Source organism: Melospiza georgiana, chromosome 1 (assembly GCF_028018845.1).
Source record: "Melospiza georgiana isolate bMelGeo1 chromosome 1, bMelGeo1.pri, whole genome shotgun sequence".
In the NCBI taxonomy this organism is placed as follows: Eukaryota; Metazoa; Chordata; class Aves; order Passeriformes; family Passerellidae; genus Melospiza; species Melospiza georgiana.
The window spans coordinates 25,242,609-25,266,652 of NC_080430.1; the positions used below are offsets into that span (position 1 = coordinate 25,242,609).

At 38.3% G+C, this 24,044-nt stretch overlaps 1 protein-coding gene across 6 annotated transcripts in view; it reads left to right on the plus strand.

Moving 5' to 3' along the window:
- The window catches only part of PPP1R9A (protein phosphatase 1 regulatory subunit 9A), a 128,079-nt gene that overhangs the window by 48,398 nt on the left and 55,637 nt on the right, over nucleotides 1-24,044 (plus strand). For all 6 annotated transcript variants that reach the window (XM_058026236.1, XM_058026226.1, XM_058026245.1 and 3 more), the window contains exons 3-4: nucleotides 19,707-19,839; nucleotides 20,331-20,451. In XM_058026236.1, the coding sequence (XP_057882219.1) occupies nucleotides 19,707-19,839; nucleotides 20,331-20,451 (254 nt within the window). The remainder of the gene's footprint in view (nucleotides 1-19,706; nucleotides 19,840-20,330; nucleotides 20,452-24,044) is intronic.

Consider the following 24,044-nt stretch of genomic DNA (forward strand, 5'->3'; position numbering starts at 1 on the left):
ATGCCATTCAAAAAGAGACAGGGTTCTGAGATTAGGAATCCGTCATTACATTCCATTAAAGCTCCATATCACAATAGGGGATTGTCCAAGGGCTCACAAGAGGAAAAGTGGGTCAAGTAATAGTTGATGAATTCCATTCATTGCAGCATTAAATGTTTTTGACAGATGTGCATTTTTAGTTGCTTTAGGACAAACTGTTTTTCATCGAATGTAATGCAGGAACTATGCCTGGAACTTGGTGCACAGTAGTGGAAAGAGAAAATAAAATACATGTACAGGTATGAAGTTTCTTTAAGGAGGAGTAATAACAACATTTACTTTAATGAGAAACTCTTAGAGAATTACACTCTTCTGTGCAGAGAATGCCTCTTTTCCCTTCCTGGCAGCCCTTCATGAAGCCTAAACTTTCTACATGTAAGAAGGACTTCCAGTGTTGACAGTATAAAATTGTTTTCCCAGTGGCACCAACAAGATCTTTACAGTCTGATTGCCTTATTTCCCTCACAATTAAGCTATTTATATATCTAAAGTTTTCTGTTTGCTAACAAATCTGTAACTAGCACTAAGGGGTTAAAAATTAGCAGTTTCAGGAGAAGCCCCCACTGCAGAACAAGGGCCAAAATGTTTGTTCCTTTTAAGGAACAGGGCAGAGGGTCGAGCTTTGTGTCAGACTCACCACCCTGATTGCAGGGGCAGGGCAGAAGCTGAAGGGGCAGGGCAGTGGAGAGGTGATGGAGGAGGTAGGAGCTGGGTGCTAAAAACTTGCAGAATGTCGTTCTCCTTTACTCCAAGGAAACACTTCAGAAAAGTGTTTTAAAATTGTCAGTTGGGGATTTCTCATGATAACCAATGTTTTACTAAATGTTTATGACCTGATGCATTGACAGAAGATTGTCCTGTGCCCAAGCACAGGAGCATGGAATGGTGTCACAGCAGATCAGCTTAGAGAACATTTTATCCAGCCCTTACTCAGAGCAGGTGGAGGCAGCCCAATTTGCTCAGGTCTCAGCCCATTCCAATTTTGCATCTTCCCAAAGCCAGGGACATTCTGCAGACTTTCTGTGTCGCCACATTTGGGCATTGCCACATTGAATCTTTCTCACTCCTAACAAAAATCTCTTACATGCTGGCTGGTGTGTGTGGCTTGCTGTCCTTTCCCTGGAGAGCCCTGATCCCTGTGTAATCCCTGCTGCAGGGCAGCTGAGGGTGCTGGGCAGGTCTGGCCCTGCCTGGTTCAGGGTAATCCCACGCGTGGGACGGACGGGGCTGGGGGCACCAGCCGCCACCTTCCACACAGCCCTGGCCTGACCTGCCAGAGTTCACTGTGCTGCCTCACAGATCCTTCCTTCCCATCTTGGAATCGGTGTGGGCATTCTGGGAAGCTCTTCAAATCATCACATTCTAAGTAAAAAAAACCCCATTCAAACAAACAAAGCAAAACAAAGCAACAACAACAACAATGAGACTCCAACCAAGACTCCAACTCCAAAACAACAACCAAGACTCCAACTTAAAAAACCCTACAGGAAATCTAATGAGTACAGCATCTTTTATTTTAAGTACGTTATTGATTTATTGGATTTTTATTCCGATTTTTCCTTCACTTTTAGCTATATTTGTATGTGGCTTATTTAAATATTTAGTAATACATCTAATATATTATTTAGTAAACATCTAGTAAATATTTAGTAAAGATGTAATGCATTAATATCAAATATCAATATGAAATTTTAGATATTTCTACATAATGTATAAATATACAAAATTGAAGTTAAAGCACAAAAATAAACATACCTATACAATTTTGAACTATTCTAGAGATTGATACGAGAAACCTATATTATGTTTACATGGATTGAGTACTCTTATTTTTACAAGTTTCATTTGTTGAGGAAGATTATTTTTTAAGTTTAACATGATGAATGTAATTGTCCTTCTTCCACTTAGCAAATATGCTACTTCAGAGGTTATAATGTGAGATAACCAGTGAACACAAAATCACAGTCAAAAATTGGTCAGTGCCATAAACAGTTACACAGATTGCCGTAGGCTCCTCCCTAGTCTAAAAGGAGGATGTGGCATTTTTTAACATATCAAATAAATCAATCAGTGCATTAGGATTAGCTAAGAAGAAAAGGATATGGATACTGCAATCTTAACTTAATCCTCTGGCCTTCTTTTCTTCCATAAAAATGTGTCAAGGGAGATTTATCCAGTTTCACTATGTTGAGGGATGGATACTAGAGCTCTGAATTTTTTCCTACAGGAAGGCTAAATAACTTTTCTATCCATAACAGGCAATACTGAGGTTATTTTTCTATAATGTATGAATGTTTAATTATGTTTTGAAAAAATTGTTTTACTGAAAGTTACTAAAGATGGAGTGATGTTGTACCAGAAGTATATTTTGAAGAATACTTGTGTAGTAGAGATCATCTTAGTGTTCAGTTTGCTGTGCAGACGCATGATGCTTTTTATTTAAAGAATTGCATCACCCCCTGCTTTTTGCCTCTTCTCTTAAAGTCATTGAATAAGGAATGGGAGTGTAGGACTCAGAATATGAGGGCTGTTTGCTGGTCAGCATTTAAACTTTTGCTCTCTGAATGACTTTTGGGAATTAGTTTCCACTTATGACTGTGATAATACTGCTGTTTAAGTAGTTGAGAAATTAAGTTTGTAATATATAAATGCATATGCAACATATACAGAATGTACAAGTGTAGTTGCTTAAATTATGCTTCTGTAAAACCCTTTTGCATTTCATTAGTTTTGAGAATCAGAACTGTTTATATATAAGTTATTCTTTGGTTGCTTTCAAAAGTCTGGATTACAGAATTTAGCCATGCATTTTTTTTTACAGCTGTGTGCAATAAACCCACTTGCCAGAGTAAGTAAAATCAAAATAACAAAGAGGAGGAATATGTAATTAAAATCTAAATTCAATTCTCTGGATACTGTATGCAGCTATTTAATTAAGAGATTATATGGATAACTGAAGAACAGAAATAGCATCTGTTCTAAATTGCATCAATGAATATTAAGTTGTATTAAGAGAGAGAGTTACAAAAAAAGAAAAGTAGAAGAGGCAAGAGTATGTTCCTGTGTCAGACTGTAGATGAGGAAATCACATGGTTCTTTATGAAAGGCTAACTTTTTCCTCTTATTGAAGAAGAGAATGAGCAGTGGCACAGTCTTGTTTCATTTGTGTTAAAAATACAGAAAAAAAATTCTTTATTAGCAGTCACTGATAATTTCAGGAGTATTTTATTTCTCATGGTCCCTTTGCATGCTTGGGTCATGTAGCAACACAGCAAAATGAAGTTTGTTGAGGTCTTTGTACCTCACCTGTTTATGTACCAACATTTTTTCCTTCCCTGAGCATCATTGCCTTTTCTTCTCAGTTTATATATTAGCAATTGGGAAATTCATGAGCCAGCAAAGTTCAATTATACTTCAGAAGATACATTCCTTGGAAAGAGGTACAGCTGTGCCTGATCTGGAAACCTTTGGGGTAGTTTTGGTGCTGGTGGCAATTGAAGAACGTAAAAAATTTCCAATTCAGTGCTTACCCTTGATTGCAGAATAAAAAAAAAAAACACGTTAGTTTGGCAGGAATTTTCAGCCTCTAAATATTGGCCTGATACTGATGGTGTTGAAATGAATTGTGGAAGTCTCTGTGACATGTTTGGAAAGCAGCTCTGAGTGCCTTTAAACTTCCCTTGATGTTAATGGGTTTTCAGAGGATTGAGCTTGTTTGAGTGTGCCTGCCTGAGTACAGCAGTACAAGAGTACTTTAGATGGAGAAAAAAAGTGATATCTGAACGTCTCCTTACACTCCCATTGCTACATCTGGACTAGTTTCTGTATTTTACTCAGCTTTTAGAACCCCAAGGGCTGTGAATAGCTGATTCAATGATGTTCTGTCAAATACCTGGTTCTTATTATAATTTTTTATGGACAAAGATGAGATAAGCCTGGAATCGTGTGGATGGAAGACCCATATGGGCTGAACAGGATTTTTTAAAGCAATTGCTTGGTAGTATCACACCTCCCTGGTCTATTGTTTCTTATTCAATTTGTTTCCTTAGAAGGTCTATCTAGGTTGGTTAATGAATAGTCTCATTCATTTAGTTACAGTCCTTTTTTATACTTTTTGCTGGGTAAGCAGAATGAATTGAGAAGCAGCAAAAAGGCAACAAAAGGAGGTATCAGATCTATGAACCTTGTTTTACTTGTTCCTACTAACCTTTTTGTCCATTTCCATGCCAATCAGGGCACTGCTGACAACCTCTGGAGATGATTCTGGCCTCTTTGGCTAAGCCTGGAGCTCTTAAATATCTTCCAGTTTGTCCAGTTTGGCTTTTCCTCAGCAAAAGCTTAGTGATTCCAAATTCCTGTAATCTTTTTAATTTGGTATGCACCACTGAAAATTTGCTTTTAATTTTTTAAAATTTGGACTTTGTTTCTAGTAATTAATTCTTTAGCCTTGTACTTCCAATGGTGTCTTCTTCATAGACATCTCACCTACAGCTTGCATCTTCAGGCTGCCTGCTTTTCTTGGAAAGGATTTGGAGGAACAGGTGAAGAAGTATTCACTTTTCACCGTCATTTTCTTATGTTTGAGAGGCCCATAGACCAAAATGGGGTATTATGTGATTTGTGTGTATTTGCATATAGTTTAAGCAGTAGTGGAACATAGTAGGTGAGTATCATCAAAAGAAGAATCTCTCAGTGTGCCTTGGTGGCTTCCAAAATCCTTTTGCTTTCTAGCTGATTTTTCTTCAGTTGTCTTTATTTGAATGAACTTTTCAGACTTAGTTCACACCAAAACTTACATAGAAGAGGCATCTGACACTTCTAATTTTATTTTTATCAAAGCTGAACTTAAATCAACTATACATCATATACGTGTATAATATATGACTATATTACATTCTTTTTAATTCTATCTGATGCCATTTTACCTATTTCAGTACTTACAGTCATGGACTTGCAGAAGGTTCTTGGTATGCATGTCCACCAGCCTGCCTGCCTGGTTAACTTTCTGTTAGCACAAGGGACATTGAGTCCACTGTGTTCCTTTTGGGGTGAGGGAATGCTTTTCTCCAAAAGGGAAAGGCAGTGAACATTAAATTCTGATACATCTGAAGTATAGCAGCAAGGTTAGATTTGAGATCCATTTCTTTCAAAGGAGGAGTGGCTGAGCCTCAGCAGTAAGACACACTAAGAACATATATTATGTATTACAATTACTATTCTAATAGTTATTAGGTCATAATGATCTGACGCAAATTTATAACTTTCATTTTACTGCTGAAGTTCTGTTGAACTGGTGAATATCTACTTTTGGAGTTTATTGCTTTTATCAGAATTCAGGGGTGAAAATACAGTCTTCTCTGTTTTCAACTTCCTGTTTTTCATAATTTCTCAGATTTGGCTTAAAATTTGGCTGAAATAGGAATTTTGGGCACTTAAAATAACTACCAGGAGAGATGGGTAGCTGGCAGCTGGGACCAGCTATCTGGGGAGCATTGCTTTCCTCCCCCTGCTCATGATCTGCCAGCCCTTTCCCTCAGGAAGGAGTGCTGTGGGTCTTTAGGTGAGTAGAGGAGTGTCCTTTAGCTTTTTGTGTCCTTGATCTGTGCCTCAGTTAAACCATTGCTGTTTCTTGCACCGTCTGTAAGCAGTGAATGTCTGGGTAAGGATATATGGGTAACCAGTGAATGTCTGGGTGAGGGTATGTGGGTAACCAGTGAATGTCTGGGTGAGGGTATGTGGGTAACCAGTGAATGTCTGGGTAAGATAGCGTATAGCACCTTGGTATTCAAGCGGGGAATATAATTGAAATAGATTTACTTTGAAAATAATATTTTTATGTATTTATATACTATTATTATTTTTTTAAAACTACCTGTTTTTATTTCATCTATACAGTTTTGTCCTAAAATCCAAAGTATGACTTTTCAGCTGTGTCAGGACATGTCTGATTCTTTCATTCATTTTGCTGTTAGATAATGCTCAGCATTTCTATCTGCCAGACTTTGTTGGACTTACATACTATTTTACTGCAATTTAATTTCCCTTAGAAGTGCTTCTATATCTCACCCACTGCTTTTCTTCTTTTGAAGTTGTTATTTTGGCTTTTGGATTTTAAGCTTCGTGCAGCAAATTGAGCTGCTACATCCCCTCTGGCCAAAACTGACTTCTGCAGCTGCAGTCTTTGCTTTTCTCTGCTACTGAGCCATCTTGCCAAAGGTGTGCCCTGTACCAGCTGTCTCTCTTCAGTCTCAGTCTCAGCTGGTACCCTGACAGACACACTGGGTCTGTCCTGGCTGTAATTTGTGGTGAGGTCAGGCAGAGTTTGGGTGCCTTACTGAGTGTCTCACAAAAGCCCATCACTGTGCTGCTGGGATACCTCATCCCAGCTGAATAGCAAACTGCCATCAAAAAAAAGTTGTTAAAAACAGAAAGTCATGCTGTAGGTTTCTCAGCATTTAGGAGACCATTGTAATAATGCTCTGGAACAGATTGAATATTCTTTTTTTCTTATAAACATAATTTCACATCTTATTGAAGAGAAACAAAAGGGACTAAGTCCATCAAGAATGCAAATTTCTCTTACTTGGTTAGCCAGTACATGTGATCTGCCAGATTTGAGGTTTCCATTTCTTTCACCATAATTTGGTGTATGCTTTATTTTACCATATTAGTAGTAATGGATTAAAAAGTAGTGAAGAGAACAGTTTATTGTGAAACTACTGGTTGCTTTTACTGCCTGTTATCTTACTGGGTTTTTCATAGCCATTATTTGAGAAGGGCTTTTTCCAGTCTTCCACGGTGTTTCTAGCGCTTGAGAACCCTGCACAGTGACTGTCCTTGGGTGCATTACCTGCCCCACATTGGTTTAGTAACAAAGTCCTCTCAAACTGAGAGCTCTTGGTTTTGTGTGGTGGGATCATCAGCATTTAATGAACCTCAGAAGGTTCATGTCTGAAGCCACGGAGCCGGTGGGACATTGCCATTGCTCTGGTGGCCTCCATTAATGTTCTTACATTAGCAAGGGGCCTTGGAGGTGGTGGACAGAAGATCAATTTCCTTGTAGCTGTCAGTGGCAAGCTCCTAGGGTGGGAGGAGGGCAGCAGTTTGAGGTATCTTCCATAAGGAAGGGTTAACGTGGATTTAATTATTTTGCATTGCACACAGAGAGATTTTAATTCTAGATGGTTATCATGTAGCAGTACTCTCTTACTGACTAATTTCTGGTTCCATAAATAAGTCACCAGTTAATTAAGCATTTTTGAAAGGCAAAATGACAACCTGTACATTGATCTTACTACTCGGTAGAAGGACTTTTATCCTCATCTGTTTTAGCAGAAATCAATATAAGTTGTAAGGCAACTAAAGTTTTGCTAGAACAAAGAAATAGCTTGAGTATGAATAAGAGCCACTCTTGTATCTAAAACACATTTCATGTACATGTCAGGGAACCTATTTTGTGCATCTGGTTTTTAAGCACCTATCCTGGAAAAAGCTCCAAAAAGTTTGCTGAGATAATAAAATACAAGTTTTTTCCTAAACAGAAACATGATGACCTTTCCATAAATTTGCCTCTTCTTTGTTAGAAGTCATAACATTAAGACTCAACAGTTGCTATTTGTATTTTTATTGTGCCTTTTTTATTTGGTTACATTATGACATTTATCAGAAATAAAATTAAGCTTAGGGCATGGAAGATGGAGTATGTTCAGTATTTAAAAGCTTGAATTTAAGGCACATTTTGACAATGACCCTTTTTGGCAAGTGAGGCTTTTAACCTAAAGGTAAGTAAAGCAGGATTAATTTAATACTGTTTTTATGAGGCCTGCCTGATCAGATAAAATCATTTTTAAAACTTGAGTTGAAGCAATGTCTTGTACCTTTCAGGGTAAATAGGCAATACATGCATGATATATTCAAGTTTCTTTTAATTCAAAGAACTGTCAGACAGTTTTCAGTTAACTGTCATAAGATTGCCAGTTCTCTGCATCCCTTTCTGTGACAATCACCTACTGTTGATGTTCTCTATGGTACCAGAACCATTTAGACATTAGGGTTAAACTGACATTTGCAAAGTTAAGTAAGATGTTAAAAGCTGTATATTGCCCAGAGTTGCAGTTGCAATTTAAAGCTTGACTGCCTTTTTCTCCTCCAGTATTCTCTGCATTATTCTCCTTTTTATGGTAATCCTGTTCTTCTTGCATTTGGAGTGGTGCTCATACTTCTAGAGATTTTTGAATTCTTAAGAGGCAAGATTTTCCTTTTTCTTCAGGAAAAGAAAAAGTGGAGGGAATCAATTTTATATTTGCCCAATCCTTGTGCCAACACTATGTTATTTGGTGACCCAGGATGGTTGCCTGCATGGCCCATGTGGGGCTCTCAGGCTCAGCTTTCACACCTGGGAGTGGATGGACTCGTGTGCTCAAGCTGCGGCAATGCCTTCGTGCAGCTGCTGTGGGGCTGGGGCTGTGCAATTGGTCATGAGCAATGAACATGTTTGGATAATTCTTTACCCTCTGGCAAGCACTTTTATTGCTTTTACTCCTGAAAAATCTGTGAAAACATTTCTTGCCATCAGGACTAAAATGGTTGATAGCATCCTTTTGAACGCTTTACTGCAAGGAATTGAAAGCTAAAGCTTTATCTGATTATAGACAATACTGTATTTGTGGTTATTTAGTTTACCAGTACTATAGAAAAGGCTTTCAAAACATTTCATTTCATAATATTTTCCAATTATTTTATTTGCAAGGAAAAGCTGCTCCTTGGCTAAGATTTTTTTTTTTTTAGAATTTTAGAGTGTTTAATCAGTAACAGCAAGGTTAAAATTAAAGTTTGTGCGATTGAAGTTTTACCAGCTTGGCTGTTTTGATGTCTGACCGTATGTTTATTTTCCCACACCAGTTGTATCTAACTCCCTCATCCAGGACAGTGGTTTTATTCACCATTGGGTAAAAAGCAGCCAGGAGTTGCATATGCTTTGTACTAATTGTCTGTCCTGCAGTTTTCCAGTGAATGCTAACATTATCATTTATGTTTTTCTTGACAGTATTAACATTTTGTTTGCAATATTAAAGAAGGATTTGCAAGGGCTTCTGTGAATTTTTTCCTGTTTTTCCTTAAGTTTGATCTACAGAGGGTTGATTAAGAACAATAGTCATGCCCAAGAAAAGAAGCCTTTCAGTATTGATGGATATTCTTGAAACCATAATTACAAAATACTATTTTAGAAGATGGGCTTCTAAAAAAACTTGGATGTATAAATTTTTTTTTTTTTAGGGATTCATGAAAATAGCTAAGGTGGTATGTGTAAATATATTGCAGCAAGGTTTTGTAAGATTAATTTGCTGTCTTCCTCTAGTTGTTCATTCACAGCTCTTATTTTAGGCAAGAGTCACATCCTAGCCAGTTTCCTTAGATGATGAACACTAGCTGACTGAAAAATATTTAAAGGTCATTATTTTATAGAGATATTTGGTATGTTTTCTTCATTCATCTCACTACAATGGGGTGCCCATTAAAATCATGCTAAGATAACTGAAAGGCTTACTGTATTGGCTTTATAGCCTTTCATACAGAGATTACACCCATTTTGATCTGCTATCTGGAGTATGTCCAGCTTCTGCTAAATGGTGTCTGTTTTACTTCTAAAAGAAATGTGCAGCTGTTTGTAGCCAAAATACAGCTCCTGTGAGTGACAGCGATACCAGCTGTGTGCTGCTCTCTTCAGCTGCTGCAGTAACTGAGCTCAGAGATGCCCCTGCATCGACACAACATACAGAGAGGTTCTTGTGTAGCTTTTAGAGTTCTGTGTCACTGCACAGGTTAAACAGCACTTTCCCTCCTCTGCTTGGAGGGCAGAAGTCTGGACAGAAAGCCATGCCACATATTTTAGTTTTTTTCACATAGGTGAAATGTTTGTGTCGAGCTTCACTTTTCTGACTGAAGCAGGTCAAGAAGCTGCATCTGGAAAACAGAAAGCTCAGGGGGCTTAAGTAAGTTCTGAAAGTCCAGAGTTTGCCATCTCTGCTGCTGGCGTGTGGCAGGAACAGCCCTGAGCTCACATTTAATGCCGTGTCTGCCTTTGTATCCAATAACAGAGGTCTGAGGACATGGTGCCCTACCTGCCACTGTGCCCAAAGGCAGCGTGCAGGAATTATTAAGGGAGTGCACAGAGAGATGTTTAGTCAATACCAAAACAGTAAAGCAAGGTGTTCTTGTGGGGAAAAAATAGAGCAAAATGCTTTAAAACAAAACCCCAGTCCCAAAATGCACATGTATAAGTGCATCCTCCCAGTTTCCCACAGCAGCGGGTGCTACACTTTGCATTTGGTTCTCCAAAACTTCAAATCTGTCACAGATTTGTGTGTAGATAATATCTGCAATAAATTTGAATTTATGCAGTAAATTTGGGCATAGGGAGTAGAATTGTGTAAAGTCTTCAGGTGAGCAAAACTCATTTTAGTTTCTCTACTCATTTAATTTTTCCAGAATTCACAGGGCAGAGTGAAAACCAGCTGTGATAGAGTCTTCCCTTGGGGTTGATAAAGTTAATTTTGCTATTGTTTTCTAGGGGTAATGTATTTGTGCCTGATGTCATAGCAAATGTTGAAGTTGAAAAATGTCCAAAAATAATGTTGAATTGAGTCACTTTAAGAGTGTTTATCTTGAATCCCCAATTTGTGGTATTATTACTGTAGTCTCATCCCAAGCTAGCATTATTCATTAATACCGGCTTATCCTCATGATCCCTCGTTCTCTTTGTCTATTCATTTGGATACACTTTGTGTGCACATTTGTAACCTTCTGGTTCTTGCTGCATTAATACCATATTTTAAATTGCACTTAGAGCTGGTGTGTTTGAAGCAGTTATGCTGTCAGCCCTGGGAACGCCTGTTGTTGGCTTGTGTAAGAGTCTCTTACCCCACCTACCATATTCGGAAGCATTAGGAAGGCTGAATTCCTCTGGAAACACAGACGGCCTCATTTTTGAAGTGGTGGTGTGATTAACTGTAGTGTAATACACTAGGTATGGATGCTTAATGGATAAACATTCTTTTGCTTACTCTAGGCAGTTTTTAAACGTCTTACTGGAATGCAGTGCATTGTACTAAACAGTGTGAATGTGAAACTATCATTAGCAAAAATGCAGTCAAGCCAAAATGAATTCTGCCTGTAGGTGCAATTAAGGAATTGTTAAGTCTAAATATAAAGTAATTGAGTAGTGGTCTAGCATTGAGAACGTGGCATGGCACTTTCTGTTTGAAAGATGTTTACAAAACACAGCAAACCTTTTGCTGTATTACAGAAGCTTTTCAGTTAATCCTCTTACACTCTGCCTGTTTGTCCATTTTTATACACAAGCAATGGCATTAAGAGGCTGTAGGGCTGCAACACTCCTACCAAATTAATGCAACACCCCACTAATGGGTTTCTTTTACATCACTGCATGTTGATGTTAATGTGAATGCAGCAATAGGCTACTAAAGGCTTTAGAATCCAGAGAATCATAAGTGTTTTTGTTACTGTAGAGGAATATCTGCTTGTAATAGAAACAGAATAGATACCCTCTGTAACGTGTGCCATCTGAAATTGTGGAAGTATGTTTACCTTGTACAGGACACTGTTTGAAGGGCTGTCTAATATTGAATGTCATACTTTGCTATTCTTTAACTCATAAGCTGTGTACTCGTATAATTAATAGTATATGTTTAAATAAGAATTTATTACATCTCCTGAGTTTTTCTTAGTAGAATATAATAGAATTTCCCCCACTCATCTTGAGACTGTAAGCATTATTTTTAGAAGTCTCATCTCAGTTAAAGAATTCATTAAGAAATTTTCATTTAAAAAAAAATCCAAACCTCTCTTGAGATTTTTAGAACTTAGTTATTGTGCAAAGTGATGGTGGGACAGCTTTAGAGATTATGAGGGCTGCTGCTATGGCCTGGTGTGGAAGTGTGTTTGCTTTTTATCCCTTGGTCTGAGGCAAGGCTGTGAAGTCTTCTGGTTTCTGTCACTGGGGATCCTTCTCCCTCTCCCCAGCCTTTGCTGTGTCTGCAGGAGCATTGGTAAGGTGGGCAATTAGTGCCAAATGCTATAGCTGCTAGAAATGAGACAAGGTATGTGAGAGAGTCATAAAAAACCTTTGAGAAAGTTGCAATTCTGCACCCTTAAAAAGCCCAATAGGATTTGTGTTGATGCAATATGGAGAAAATCAGACACCAAGGCAGACTGTTTCCATCTAGCTCTTTTCTTCCCCCTCTGCTTTCTTCTCTGCTTTAAGTAAAGAGATAGATAGGAATGTGTACTATTTATAGCACATTTAAAAGATTTTCTATATATGTGTTTATAAAGAATTGTATTAATTTCTGTTCCATTTATAAAATATTATAATTTCATAATAAAACTCAGGTTGGATGAATCATTTCTTTGTAGTTTACACAGCAAGTGTTCTGAATTAATGCCTGTATTTACTTTTTTGTGTCCTTGTTTTCCTTTGAAATATTTTCTTAACATATGTAGCATCTGTAAGGGAATAAAAGGAATTGCCTATGAAATTTTTGGTGGGGTCATTTTTAGTGAATATGCAGGTTACTCAATTTATCCCTGCTGAGATTTATTTTAAGTAGAATGTTTTATGCATAATCAATATTTTGTTTCAAGTGTTTGCCTCTGAGAACATGTGTGGCATTTTTACTCTGCATTTAGACCTCTTGACTTGTAGGCTGAGGGAGAGTGAGATTGCTGGGAGAAGAAACACTGATTTGTTGATTCATGGTGACTTTGCTACTCTATGGCAGTCTGTACTCATTGGTACCAGAAGCAGCATTTACTCTTCGCTACTTCATGTGCCACACTTAAAGGCAGAGGAAAAATAGCACCATGAATTAGGATGCAGATTGGCAGCAGTGCAAGGATCTGGAAGAAATACTGCAGCAGATTCAGGAATGAGTGTCTAGGGACAGGATCTGGAGCTTTGCTTTGTGCTCCCCTATCTGTTTGGAGTTGTTTGGACACCAGAGTTGAGATTTGAGCCTATACTGTGTTTTAATTAATTTGTCAAACTCTGCTCACTTCAAACGTTCTCCTTTATGTGCTTATTTCAATGTTCAAAGATACAATGAATTATTGAGCTTGCTAGTTTGTTACCTTGGCAATAGAGGGAACTGCCAAAAGAGTGATAAAATATATTTGCTGTTATATTGGAAATCCATGTTCTTCTTAAATACTCTTGTTCATATTTTTATATTTTTTTGTATAACATGGCTGTTTGAGTGCTCTAGTTGCAACTGCTGCTTTGTTCTGCTGAATGGAGACACTCTCAAGTTGCAGGCAAATGTTTTTACTTTTCCTTGATGCAGGAAAATTCAGCTAAAGACATTCAGGTTTGTAGGTCAGTACCACACTCCGGTAAATACAAAGGTGTTAAATTGCTGTACCCACATCTCTAATCTCTCAAGCATCTGTGAGGTCTGCCAGGAGGGACCTGTGGAAGAACTCTGAGCTTAATGGGAATGCAGGGTTGTCTCTGGGCTCTTTTCCCTGCAATTGTCAAACTACCGTAGTGAAAAACACAAACCTTTTTATTCTCTATATCTAAGTAGTCAATAACTGACCAAAAATAGATAGCAACAGTTGCAAAGTACATTTTTGTTGGTAAGTTAAAGTAGTGCAAAGTAAAGTTTAAAAAAAGGCAAGATCAGGCAAAGGGATGAATTATATATGAAGTGTACCTGTGAAGTACACAACGCTTAAAAAGTGTCCTTGGGATTTTTATATGATCAGTAAGACTCAGGGAAGCCACCTCACTATCATTTATACCTCCTCCCATTCCACTGTTGCATCCAAGCTGCTGCATTAGAAAAACCAGCCCACTGTCAGACAAGATTTAGACCCAGGTCTGCAAAACTCATCAAAGAGAATTGACTGAAAATTGTTTAGCCTGTACCATTAATATAAAACAGACAGTATTTAAATTTCCCATTCATATTAATGGTTATGACAAAAAAAAAAAAAGCGAGAAAAAAAAAATCTGCATGGAACTGTAACTCATCGCATATTAAAAAAAAACCAAACCAAAACAAAAACCCTGCAAAAAAACTACCAAGCCACCTGAAAAACAACAACAGCAACAAAAAGCAGGAATATGTAGATAAGGCTGTCTGGATATCTTTGTCAACTCCAGGTTTCAGTGCACCTTGCTGTTTTACTCACTTACTAAAACAAATAACTGCAGCCCTAATAGAAGTACATGTTCCATGTGAGCTGAGGTTTTACTCTTCAGTAACAGGGCTTACTTTTACTTGCTAATTCCTCTGACCTGTTTTAACTAAGAGTAACAGCATGAAGTTTTTACACGAGGCACGCATCTCATTTCCAGCTACAATGATTTTGTATTTTTCTGCTACGTAGACAAGTAGCAATGTAAATTGTAATTAAACCAGTACATCAGCAATAAAAAAGTATGCACTGAATAAATAATAAGTGGATATAAACAATAACTTTCACTGATTCTAGGAAACTACTTAATGGAAACTAATCATCTAAAAAAAATTGGCACTGAAAGTGAGCCAAGTAGCAGGAGCAGGGGAGGTGATCCATGTGCAGTACCCCATAGGCAATTTTGGTTCTGTATTTTGGCCCAAAACTGCAGTGTATGACATTTAAAATAATAATAATTTTTTTTTTGTCTGGTTTCAGTGAAAGAAGCCTAACAGAGGAGTCTGGCTGGTTCTTTAACTGCTTAGACCATGTAAATGCATCCTCCTGTCACAGGACTAATGAATGTGTGCGGTTAGCCCATGCATTTTAATGCTTGTGTCCCCCCAGGAAATGCCACTGAGGCATGGTTTGGGTTTAGGAGGACATGCTGTGGTGCCTAGAGGTGTGTGGATCCAAACTGAGATGTGTTGGCATAGCTGCAGGACAGTGACACTGTGGTTTTCTATTACAAATGGTCTTCATGATGTTCTGACAGGTAGAAGACTTGATAGCTTGTTCCATTTGTCTAAAAAAAAGAGTATACAGAGAGAATATTTTCCAGTTTACTCCAAAAAATGGAACAGTTTGTCTGTGTGTCATGGCAGCTGCTCTTGGCTTGTCATATGTGTGAAGAGGTCTCTGGAATGGAGGAGTCTGGGGCCCAGATACTTTTAGGATTTTAGAAACATAAATCTGCTGTGCGGGTCTCTTTGCCAGAATTTCAGGACACTGAAAACAGATCTTTCTCATACAGAGCTTTCTGAGGGAAACCCCAGGCATGGATTTGCTGTTAGACATGCAATTTCTTTCAGTATTGCTGATGTCTGATTCCCATCTGTGTCTCATCCCTGCACTTGCTTCTTGGGAGGATTTGTCTCCTCCTTGCTGAAGCGTTGGTGGCGGCTGGTGCCCACACAGGCTGTAGGGGAGCATGAAGCCAGGAGAGCTGCAGGAAGCCTCCTCACTGACTCACTGCCTTGCACTCTGACAAAGCAACCACTTTGCAGAGAAAAAACTTTTTAAAAAAAGAGTCACCAATTTCAGACATTGCCAGAGCTCCCTCTCCTCCCTGAAGCTATGCTGTAGAAAGATTTTAAAGCAGAAGGTAATGGTCAAATTGTGATTCCCTCATTTAGCTGCTTCAGCACAGCCAGAGGGGTTATCCTCAGTGCTTCATTATAGATAATCTAAATCTATTCCCTTGCAATTTGAAACTCTTCCCCGTTGTCCTGTCACTATATGCTCTTTTAAATAGTCTCTCTCCATCTTCTTTGTAGGTTCCCTTCAGGTGTTGGAGGCCACAGTTGTGTCACCCCAAAGCCTTCTCTTTTCCAGGCTGAACAACCCAATTCTCCCAGCCTTATGTCAGATATGACAATTTTTATGTTGCACAGTTTATAGTATGCAACACCAATTGTGGTTTATGTAGCACCAAGCTGGTTGGCCCATGTGATTCTTTAGAGTTATCTCCATTCTGACTTGCTTAAAAAAATAAAAAAACTCCTTGTCACTACCTACTGGTTACTGTTAGCTAAATTCTGTAAATTATTGGTGGGTAAGAGCTATGGGAAGTCACTCCAAACTTAGGAAACTTTGCCTTTTTTCAAGAATAATCAATTTTTATCCTTCTGATCTTACTTCTGAAGATGAATTACTAAAACAAAAATGTAGGGTTTTTTTCTGAATTAGTCACCAATGTATTTTTATAGTTAGTGACATGTCTTCTCTAGCTTGTGCTCTGCCAAAGAGAAGCAAATGATCTGTGTGTGTATGTATGATTTCCCTGGGGATACTACCCAGGGTGCCTAACAATTATACCTACTTCTTTCATATTACAGTTTGTTACTATATTGGTTATGGATGAATCACTGATGACCCCTTTTTCTGTCACTTTAGAGAACACAGAAGTATGTTCTATTAACAGCAGCTCTTCAGGGCTTCTTTCAATGTGTCACCACTGTCGGCTTTTTGTTTTCCACAAGTGCTGTTTCAAATCCTAGAAAATGTCACAAGTGAATTCTACGGAAACTTTTTTTTCCCTAAATGCTTGTAGTGGTAAAATCAGAGAGTAAGATACTATATTGGATATACTAGAAAAAGAGCTTGCTTTATGAGGAATGGTTTGTGATATGGCTCTTGGGGATGATCCTATACAGGACCCAGAGTTGACTCTGTGATTCTTGTGGGTCTCTTCCAACTCAGCATATTCTGTAGTAAAGTTGTGACTTTACTGTACTGGCTACTTGGCCAGAGTGGCAGTAAAACCAAATCTGTCCAATGACAGGGAATGGGAGAATTCCCATGAGTCTGAAATCCCACACACACTCTGGAAAACACTTCAGCAGCAGACGTGGTGAAATAGTTGTACTTAAATCAAGTTAACCATACTGTGAGGAAGAAGTTATAAATGTTTATCTTATTTTTAGTGCAGTAAAATCTTGAGTGACAGTTCTCATGACGGTACTGAGCAAGCAGTTCATTACCCTGGTGGATAGACTGTTTCATAAAGAAAGAAAATTTCCAAGCATAAATTTTCTTTACTTCAATTTAACACCCAAAGATTCATTTAATGGAATCAGTCAACTATGAAATGTGATTGCACAAAATGAGATAAATGACATAGAAGAATATCCTTCTTCTTCCCCTTTTCAGGGGGAGACAACTGCCTTGTTGAAGGCAGTGGGCAAAGTTATATGACCAGTGTACAAAAGACTGTGAGTTGATGCCAGGTGGGAAACACAGAGCTTTGTGCAATCAGGGATCTACAATCTCAGAGTGAAGGTACTAGATAAGAATAGTGTGATGTATTTGGAGACATAATGATAACTTTCAATCACCAACAGTATATTTAGTTCCATTTTAGTGCTATTATTAAAATACTTCAAAACAGTGAGCACAATCCAAAAAGCCATATCTTCTGTCCAATCTGATTAAAGAAAAATCATCCCAAACCCAAATGCAGTATATGATTTGATGCTTTCAAAGAAAATTATCCTGAAGAGTATCCAGTCATTTTGCAACAAATCTAAAACTGCTTCCACAATATTCTCATGCCACTCATTGAACACAAGGACAAGAATGGTGCCAGTTAACATGATGAAAAGAAATCCAGAAGTAAATGTACTCATTTTGTGACATCATTTTCCCCTATACCTCTCTCTCAGTTGTTCTTTGTCTCCAGCTAGCAGTATATTCCTTTACCTTCATGCAGTTAATCTCTGTTTGCATTTGAGGCATGGGTCTCTCTCATCATGCTAATAAATTACATGATTCAAGCTAAATTCACAGCTGTTGTTTTTAACCTGTACTTGCTTGCATGTCTGCTGCATTTCAAACTTAAAGGTTTATGGTCAAACCTCAGCTTAGTGTTGTTGTAATTGAGTCTCACTCTATTGATTGATCCTTATTTTGGTTGATTGCAGCATGAATGAGGTTCGGCTTGATCATGGAACCCTTAGTGGGTAAAAACTGCTGCCTTTGACACCAAATCACAGAGAAGGGAAGCTAGCAGGGAAGTTGTACCACTTTTTCATTGCTGTTGAGTGGACTCTTCCAGCTGTTTTTATCTGTTTTTAGTCAGGATAGAAATGGTGGCCTTGAATTGCATTACTTGTTTCTCAGTCCATGCTTCTCTCCGCTCTTACAGATACTACAGCAGCATAAAACATTCAGCAGCACTGGACAGCATGATGTGTCTTATTTTACTTATGCTTTGAATGTATTTATGAAGGATTTCTAGGAGCATAATTTTGTTAAAGCAGCCTTCTTCTTGCATCATAATAACTAAAAATCCATGTGAGATAGGTTTGTGAATTCTTGTAAAATGTTTATAATTTCCGTCTTCTTGGAAGAGAAAACAAAATGTTTCACATTGGTGTGAAGTACCCATGTGAGTGGGTATTAATATTGCCATTGAATCGCTGCTGTCTTTTTGGTAGCTTTGTGGTGGCCATAGCATAGTTAATGGACTAGCAGTAGTATTTAAAAGTATTTTCATATTTCAACTTTAATATATTTGCTGTTTAAAAGAAATGGATGTGTACTAACAGCTCTTTGGGCAGGTGAAACCCCAGGTGGCAGTGACCCAGCTCCTGTCACTGCCCTGGGCAGCCAGCTGGCATGTGTGCTCCATCCAGGGACACCGTGAGAGAGCCTCCAAGCAGGGCTGTAAAAGAGCAGGCTTCTGGAGAACTTTGGAATGTTTGTGTAGCTATCTAGCAGGGTGCAGTGTTTTATACTATTAGTGGTAAAGGAAAACGTGGCCACGCAATGATGTCTTCTGTAGGTTGTCTGTAAAAGAGGAAGAGGAAATGTGGGAAGTTGTTTTCCTTTATTTGAAGTGATGAATATGATATATCCATGGGACTGAGGCTTAGTAAAATTATTACCACTAGTAATACATATTCTTTCCTTACTGCCAAGTGCAGACAGTTTAATGAATTAGGCTGGCAAACTCTGATCTCTAAAATATGAAAATATGCTTTTCCTGACTAATGTTTCTGACGGTCTGAATAATCACTGGTTGAAGGCCATGTTGAAAGTATGATAATAGGTAGCATAAATAATATAATCAGGTTAATTCAGTCACTGTTAAATTCTGCTTTAGAGATTAAATAAACCTGTAAACCTGGTTAGCTTAAAAAAAATCCAATGGCTGTGTATATTGCTATTCTAAAAATGTTAATGCATAGTATGGAACATAACCCCCATGATATTCATAGGTGATGTAAATGTAGATTAGTAATCTTCAGGTCAAGCTTTGTTTGGATGAATGTTAACTGAAACTTCATGAGGCCTAAAGACTAATACAGAAACACTATACAGGTTATAATTTCAATGTATTTGACTCTGTTAATGTTTATTAATAGTGCATTTTTAATGAGTTAAATTAATTATTTTAATTATTTATATGCATAGACCAACATAGACATTAGGGATCACCTTTTGAATTTATAATCAAAGGCAATAGAAACTTACACTCAGTTGACTTTTCCAACCGTACTTGTGCTTCCTTGAATAAAAAAGCACAAATTTAAAAACCTGAAGTTTGAATGAGCAGGAGAAATTTGTCTTTTAAAGCCTTTTCAAACTTTGCAATATCACAAGACAAAAGTAGTAGCTAATTTAATAATTTGGAAGTCTTTTTTGGAGTGGATAGCTGAATGATTTTTGATCTATTTCCACAGGTTTTCAATACATACTCTAATGAGGACTATGACAGGAGAAATGATGAAGTTGACCCAGTGGCTGCATCAGCTGAATATGAACTTGAGAAGCGTGTGGAAAAGTTGGAGCTCTTCCCAGTGGAGCTAGAAAAAGGTACCGTGTCTGTGTGTCATTTCCACTTCCTGTGACACTGACATACACGTTTGAGGGAGCCTACACATACCTACAGAGTCTATCTCGAATTTCCATGAGTTGGTTGTATTCACTGTGGCTTTTTGGATTTCAGGAATTGTTCAGTGAGGAATTAAAGAAGCAGCTCAGAGACAGGCAGTTTTTATCTTCTTAAGAGAATTGTTTAGTGATACTCCATTAACATGATTTTACACAGTGTTTGTTGTGATATGTTCGTTCTTTACTGGAGGAGTAAAAATCTTGTCTGTTGTTCTATGCTCCTCATAAGGCTGCAGATGATACTTTTTGTGTGTAATTTAAATGGTAGTCAAATAGTTTTCTTAAAAGGGATCAAAGTAATATTAGTGTTATTGACACAGAAAGCCAAGAGGAACCAAAGCATAAATGCTTACCTACCAAATAATGTACAGATAAATGTAAGAATTTTCTGCTTTTTCTTGCCTCTTTCACAGATGAAGATGGACTTGGCATAAGCATTATTGGAATGGGAGTTGGAGCTGATGCAGGCCTTGAAAAACTGGGAATATTTGTCAAAACAGTAACAGAGGGTGGGACAGCAGAAAGAGATGGCAGGTAAACGAGACTTTGTATTTGGAAATTTTATCAGCAAGAGTTACTATAAAATATGATTTTCATAGGGAATAGTTGTTTGCTTAACATATGTCACGGTAATCCAAGCTGTAAAGTTGGTCAACTTCATTGGAAAGGTCCAAGTAACTGATGTGGTTCTGAGAAGAACTAAATTGGTTCCATGAGTTTAGACTTTTAAAGAAGAACAAAGTTGCCAAAGATAAGTGTTTGTGACTACTGAGAACCCAGATGCTTTAGCATGAGTAAGGCTGCTGATTCCAAACTCTGTGTCACTTTTGAAAGTAGTTTCAATTCTTAAGGTGTTGAGCTCCCACCTCTTCTATTGGCTTCAAGCCAGCTTTAGATAGGCAATACTAAAAAAGTAATTCAGTTCAACATTGGATAATTTGGTCTCTCTGCATATGATGTCCTTGCAAAGAGATCTTGACAGGCTGGATCTATGGGCTGAGGACAGCTGCATGAGGTTCGCTAAGGCAAAGGGCCAGTCCTGCCCTGGGTTCACATCAGAGCTGCATGAGGTTCTCCAAGGCAAAGGGCCAGTCCTGCCCTGGGTTCACGTCAGAGCTGCATGAGGTTCACCAAGGCAAAGGGCCAGTCCTGCCCTGGGTTCACATCAGAGCTGCATGAGGTTCACCAAGGCAAAGGGCCAGTCCTGCCCTGGGTTCACATCAGAGCTGCATGAGGTTCACCAAGGCAAAGGGCCAGTCCTGCCCTGGGGCCGCAGCAGCCCCAGGCAGGGCTGCAGGCTGGGGGAGGAGCAGCTTGAGGGCTGCTCAGCAGAAAAGGACTGGAGGTGCTGGTTGACAGGGAGCTGGATATCAGCCAGGATGTGCCCATGTGGCCAGGAAAGCCAAAGGCATCCTGGCCTGGACCAGCAGTAGTGTATCCAGCAGCACCCAGGCAGGGACTGTGCGCCTGTGCTCGGCACTGGTGAGGCCACCTTGGGTGCTGTGTCCAGCTTTGGGCCTGTCACTGCAAGAAGGACACTGAGGTGCTGGAGTGTGGCCAGAGAAGGGGAACAAAGCTGGTGAAGGGTCAGGAGCACAGGTCTTATGAAAGGGAGCTGGGGGTGTTTGACCTCAAGAAAAGGAGGCTTGGGGATGACCTTATCACTCTCCACAGCCGCTGGAAAGGAAGCTGTAACCAGGTGGGAGTCGGTCTCTTCTGACATGTCTCAAGTGAAAGGGTGAGAGGAAATGGCCTTAAGTTGTGTCAGGTGAGATTCAGATTAAATATTAGAGCTTTTTTTCAATGAAAAAGGCATTGGAATAAGTTGCCCAGAAAGGTGGTGAAGTCATTGTCTCTGGTAGTGTTGAAGAGGCATCTGGATGTCGCACTTGGGATGTGGTTTAGGAGTGATTGAGCTGCTCGGTTGATGGCTAAACTGGATGGTCTTGGAAGATCTTTTTCAACCTTGATTATTCTGTGATTAAGGAAATAATTAGTGTGTCTGAATATTTAAACTTTTACTAAATGCATTCCTTTCAACTTTACTAACACAGATTGTTCATACTACTTACTTTGGATAGTCTTCTATTCTGGGGTTCAGTTTTCACACCTACAGCACTGAAAGTACATTAATTAATTGGAATAGGAAGCTGTACCATAAACCTTGCCCACTAAAGAAGTGAATTGGTGTGTGTAGTCCTATGTGCTAATACAAAATCTGCTTGCTTATTTGGTATGTGCAAGCTAAAGAATTCCTTTTCAACATAAAATATTTCATATCATATGGGGCACAGTTATCTGTGTGTTCTACAACACCTGCTGATCTGTGTATTATACAATACCTGCCAAAACCAAGTCAACCTCTTCTCAGGAGACAGGAAAAAACTTTACTATGTAATCATTTAATTATGAAAAGAATTCTTAAAAATCTTCTAACCCATACAATTTTTCATTTTGTCCTTAAAAATAAAGTGTTTAACTTTGTAAATTTTCATGCCAGTAAAATATTACTTCTCTGATATGTAAGCAATTAAATCAACTTATCTGCATTCTCCTTTTCTGATTTTAACCATTAATGTCTTGTTATATTAGTCATAAACAATATGAAAATATTGTTTATAAATAAGAGTGGGAATAAACTCTTAAGATGTTGGTGATGTCTTCTAAAAAATACATTGCAGTAACATGTTCCTTGTTGAACACCTCTGACTTTTCAGCCAGGCAAAAAATTGTTCTGCTGTGGAAACCCCACAAAAATTTAAGCAGAAGACTCTAGAAGGCAGGGGGTTGCAAAGTTTAGTAATGTTGCTTGGAAACTACTGAACTATGTTGTCTTCTAGATTGGGCTTGGGGGTGTCTTTAGAGATCTTGGCAATAAAATATCATGTTGAAGGCCAAGTACTGATTTATCATAGGCTTAAAAATTATGAAGGGAAATGAAGCTGACACCTCAAGATGTCATGACTTTATCCATTACTTTAAATTTAAGTGAATGTTATTCTGAAGGGTATACTTGACCTCAGCTAGAAGGCATTAAGCTCACGACTGGTATTCTTTGTAAAATTCTCTGGTTGAAAATCAGTCACTCACTGCTGCTCTGTCATGATCTGTAATTTCTTTTCATCTCATTATTCACATGTTTGAGTGGGCTGCAGAAGTTAATGTTCCATCACAAGTCTGTTCTTTCATTTCCCTAGATGGCATCTGAAAGGAACTTGTCAGCTGAGAAAAAATAATATCGTTCTTTGACCATTCTAATATTTGTGTTGGTTTTCAACTGGCAGAATGTTCAGTCAGCTGAGAAATAGGACTCTGATTTTCTCTTTGAGAGCCTGACTGATCATTCACTTGGGAAAGGGATATATAATCCTCTCAGTCAGGACCAGACCATTCTGCATAATAAAGTGCATCAACTATAAAGGGTCCTGTTAACTTCATCTTTATGAAAAGCCTACTTAATCATTAGCACTGATAGCAAAACAAAGTCTCCAACCAGAAAATAAAACTTCTTCCGTAGTTGCATCAGATATTCTGAATAATCACGTAGCAATCTTCAACCAGGTTCTCCTGAAGCTACAATTTAAAATGTTACAGTATCTGTAGGATAGTTGTTCTATTTTTTATTGAAAGACCTATCAAATTATGATATAAAGTACTTGTCTCCCTTGGAAATACAAAATCTGCGAAGAGGTTTCTCAGTGATTTAACACCCCTGGCTTGATTCATGCTGCTGTAGACAAAAAGGTAGCATTTAGCTGTCATACTTAAAGGTTTTGTGTGCCAGTGTATGCCCAAGGAGGGTGCTTCAAGATGAATCCAAAGGCAAGCAGGTTGATAAGTATTAGGAGAGGTTATTAGTAGTGAGGAAGATAGGAAATCAGTCATTAGACTGAATATGAAAAATTAGACTGAATATGAAAAACAAAATCTTTTCCTGGATCAATCAATCAATAGCTGCTTCTTTCAGGTTATTGTGGTGATGTGTCATTCACTTTATGAAGTATTTTGATAGCATTGGGAGCAACAGTTTTGAAACGTTGCATAGTTCTTAGCTTGAACTCTAGAAGATGTCTCTGCACAAATTAAATTTTTCAGTTCATCATACAGAGCAATTGTGCAAATAATTT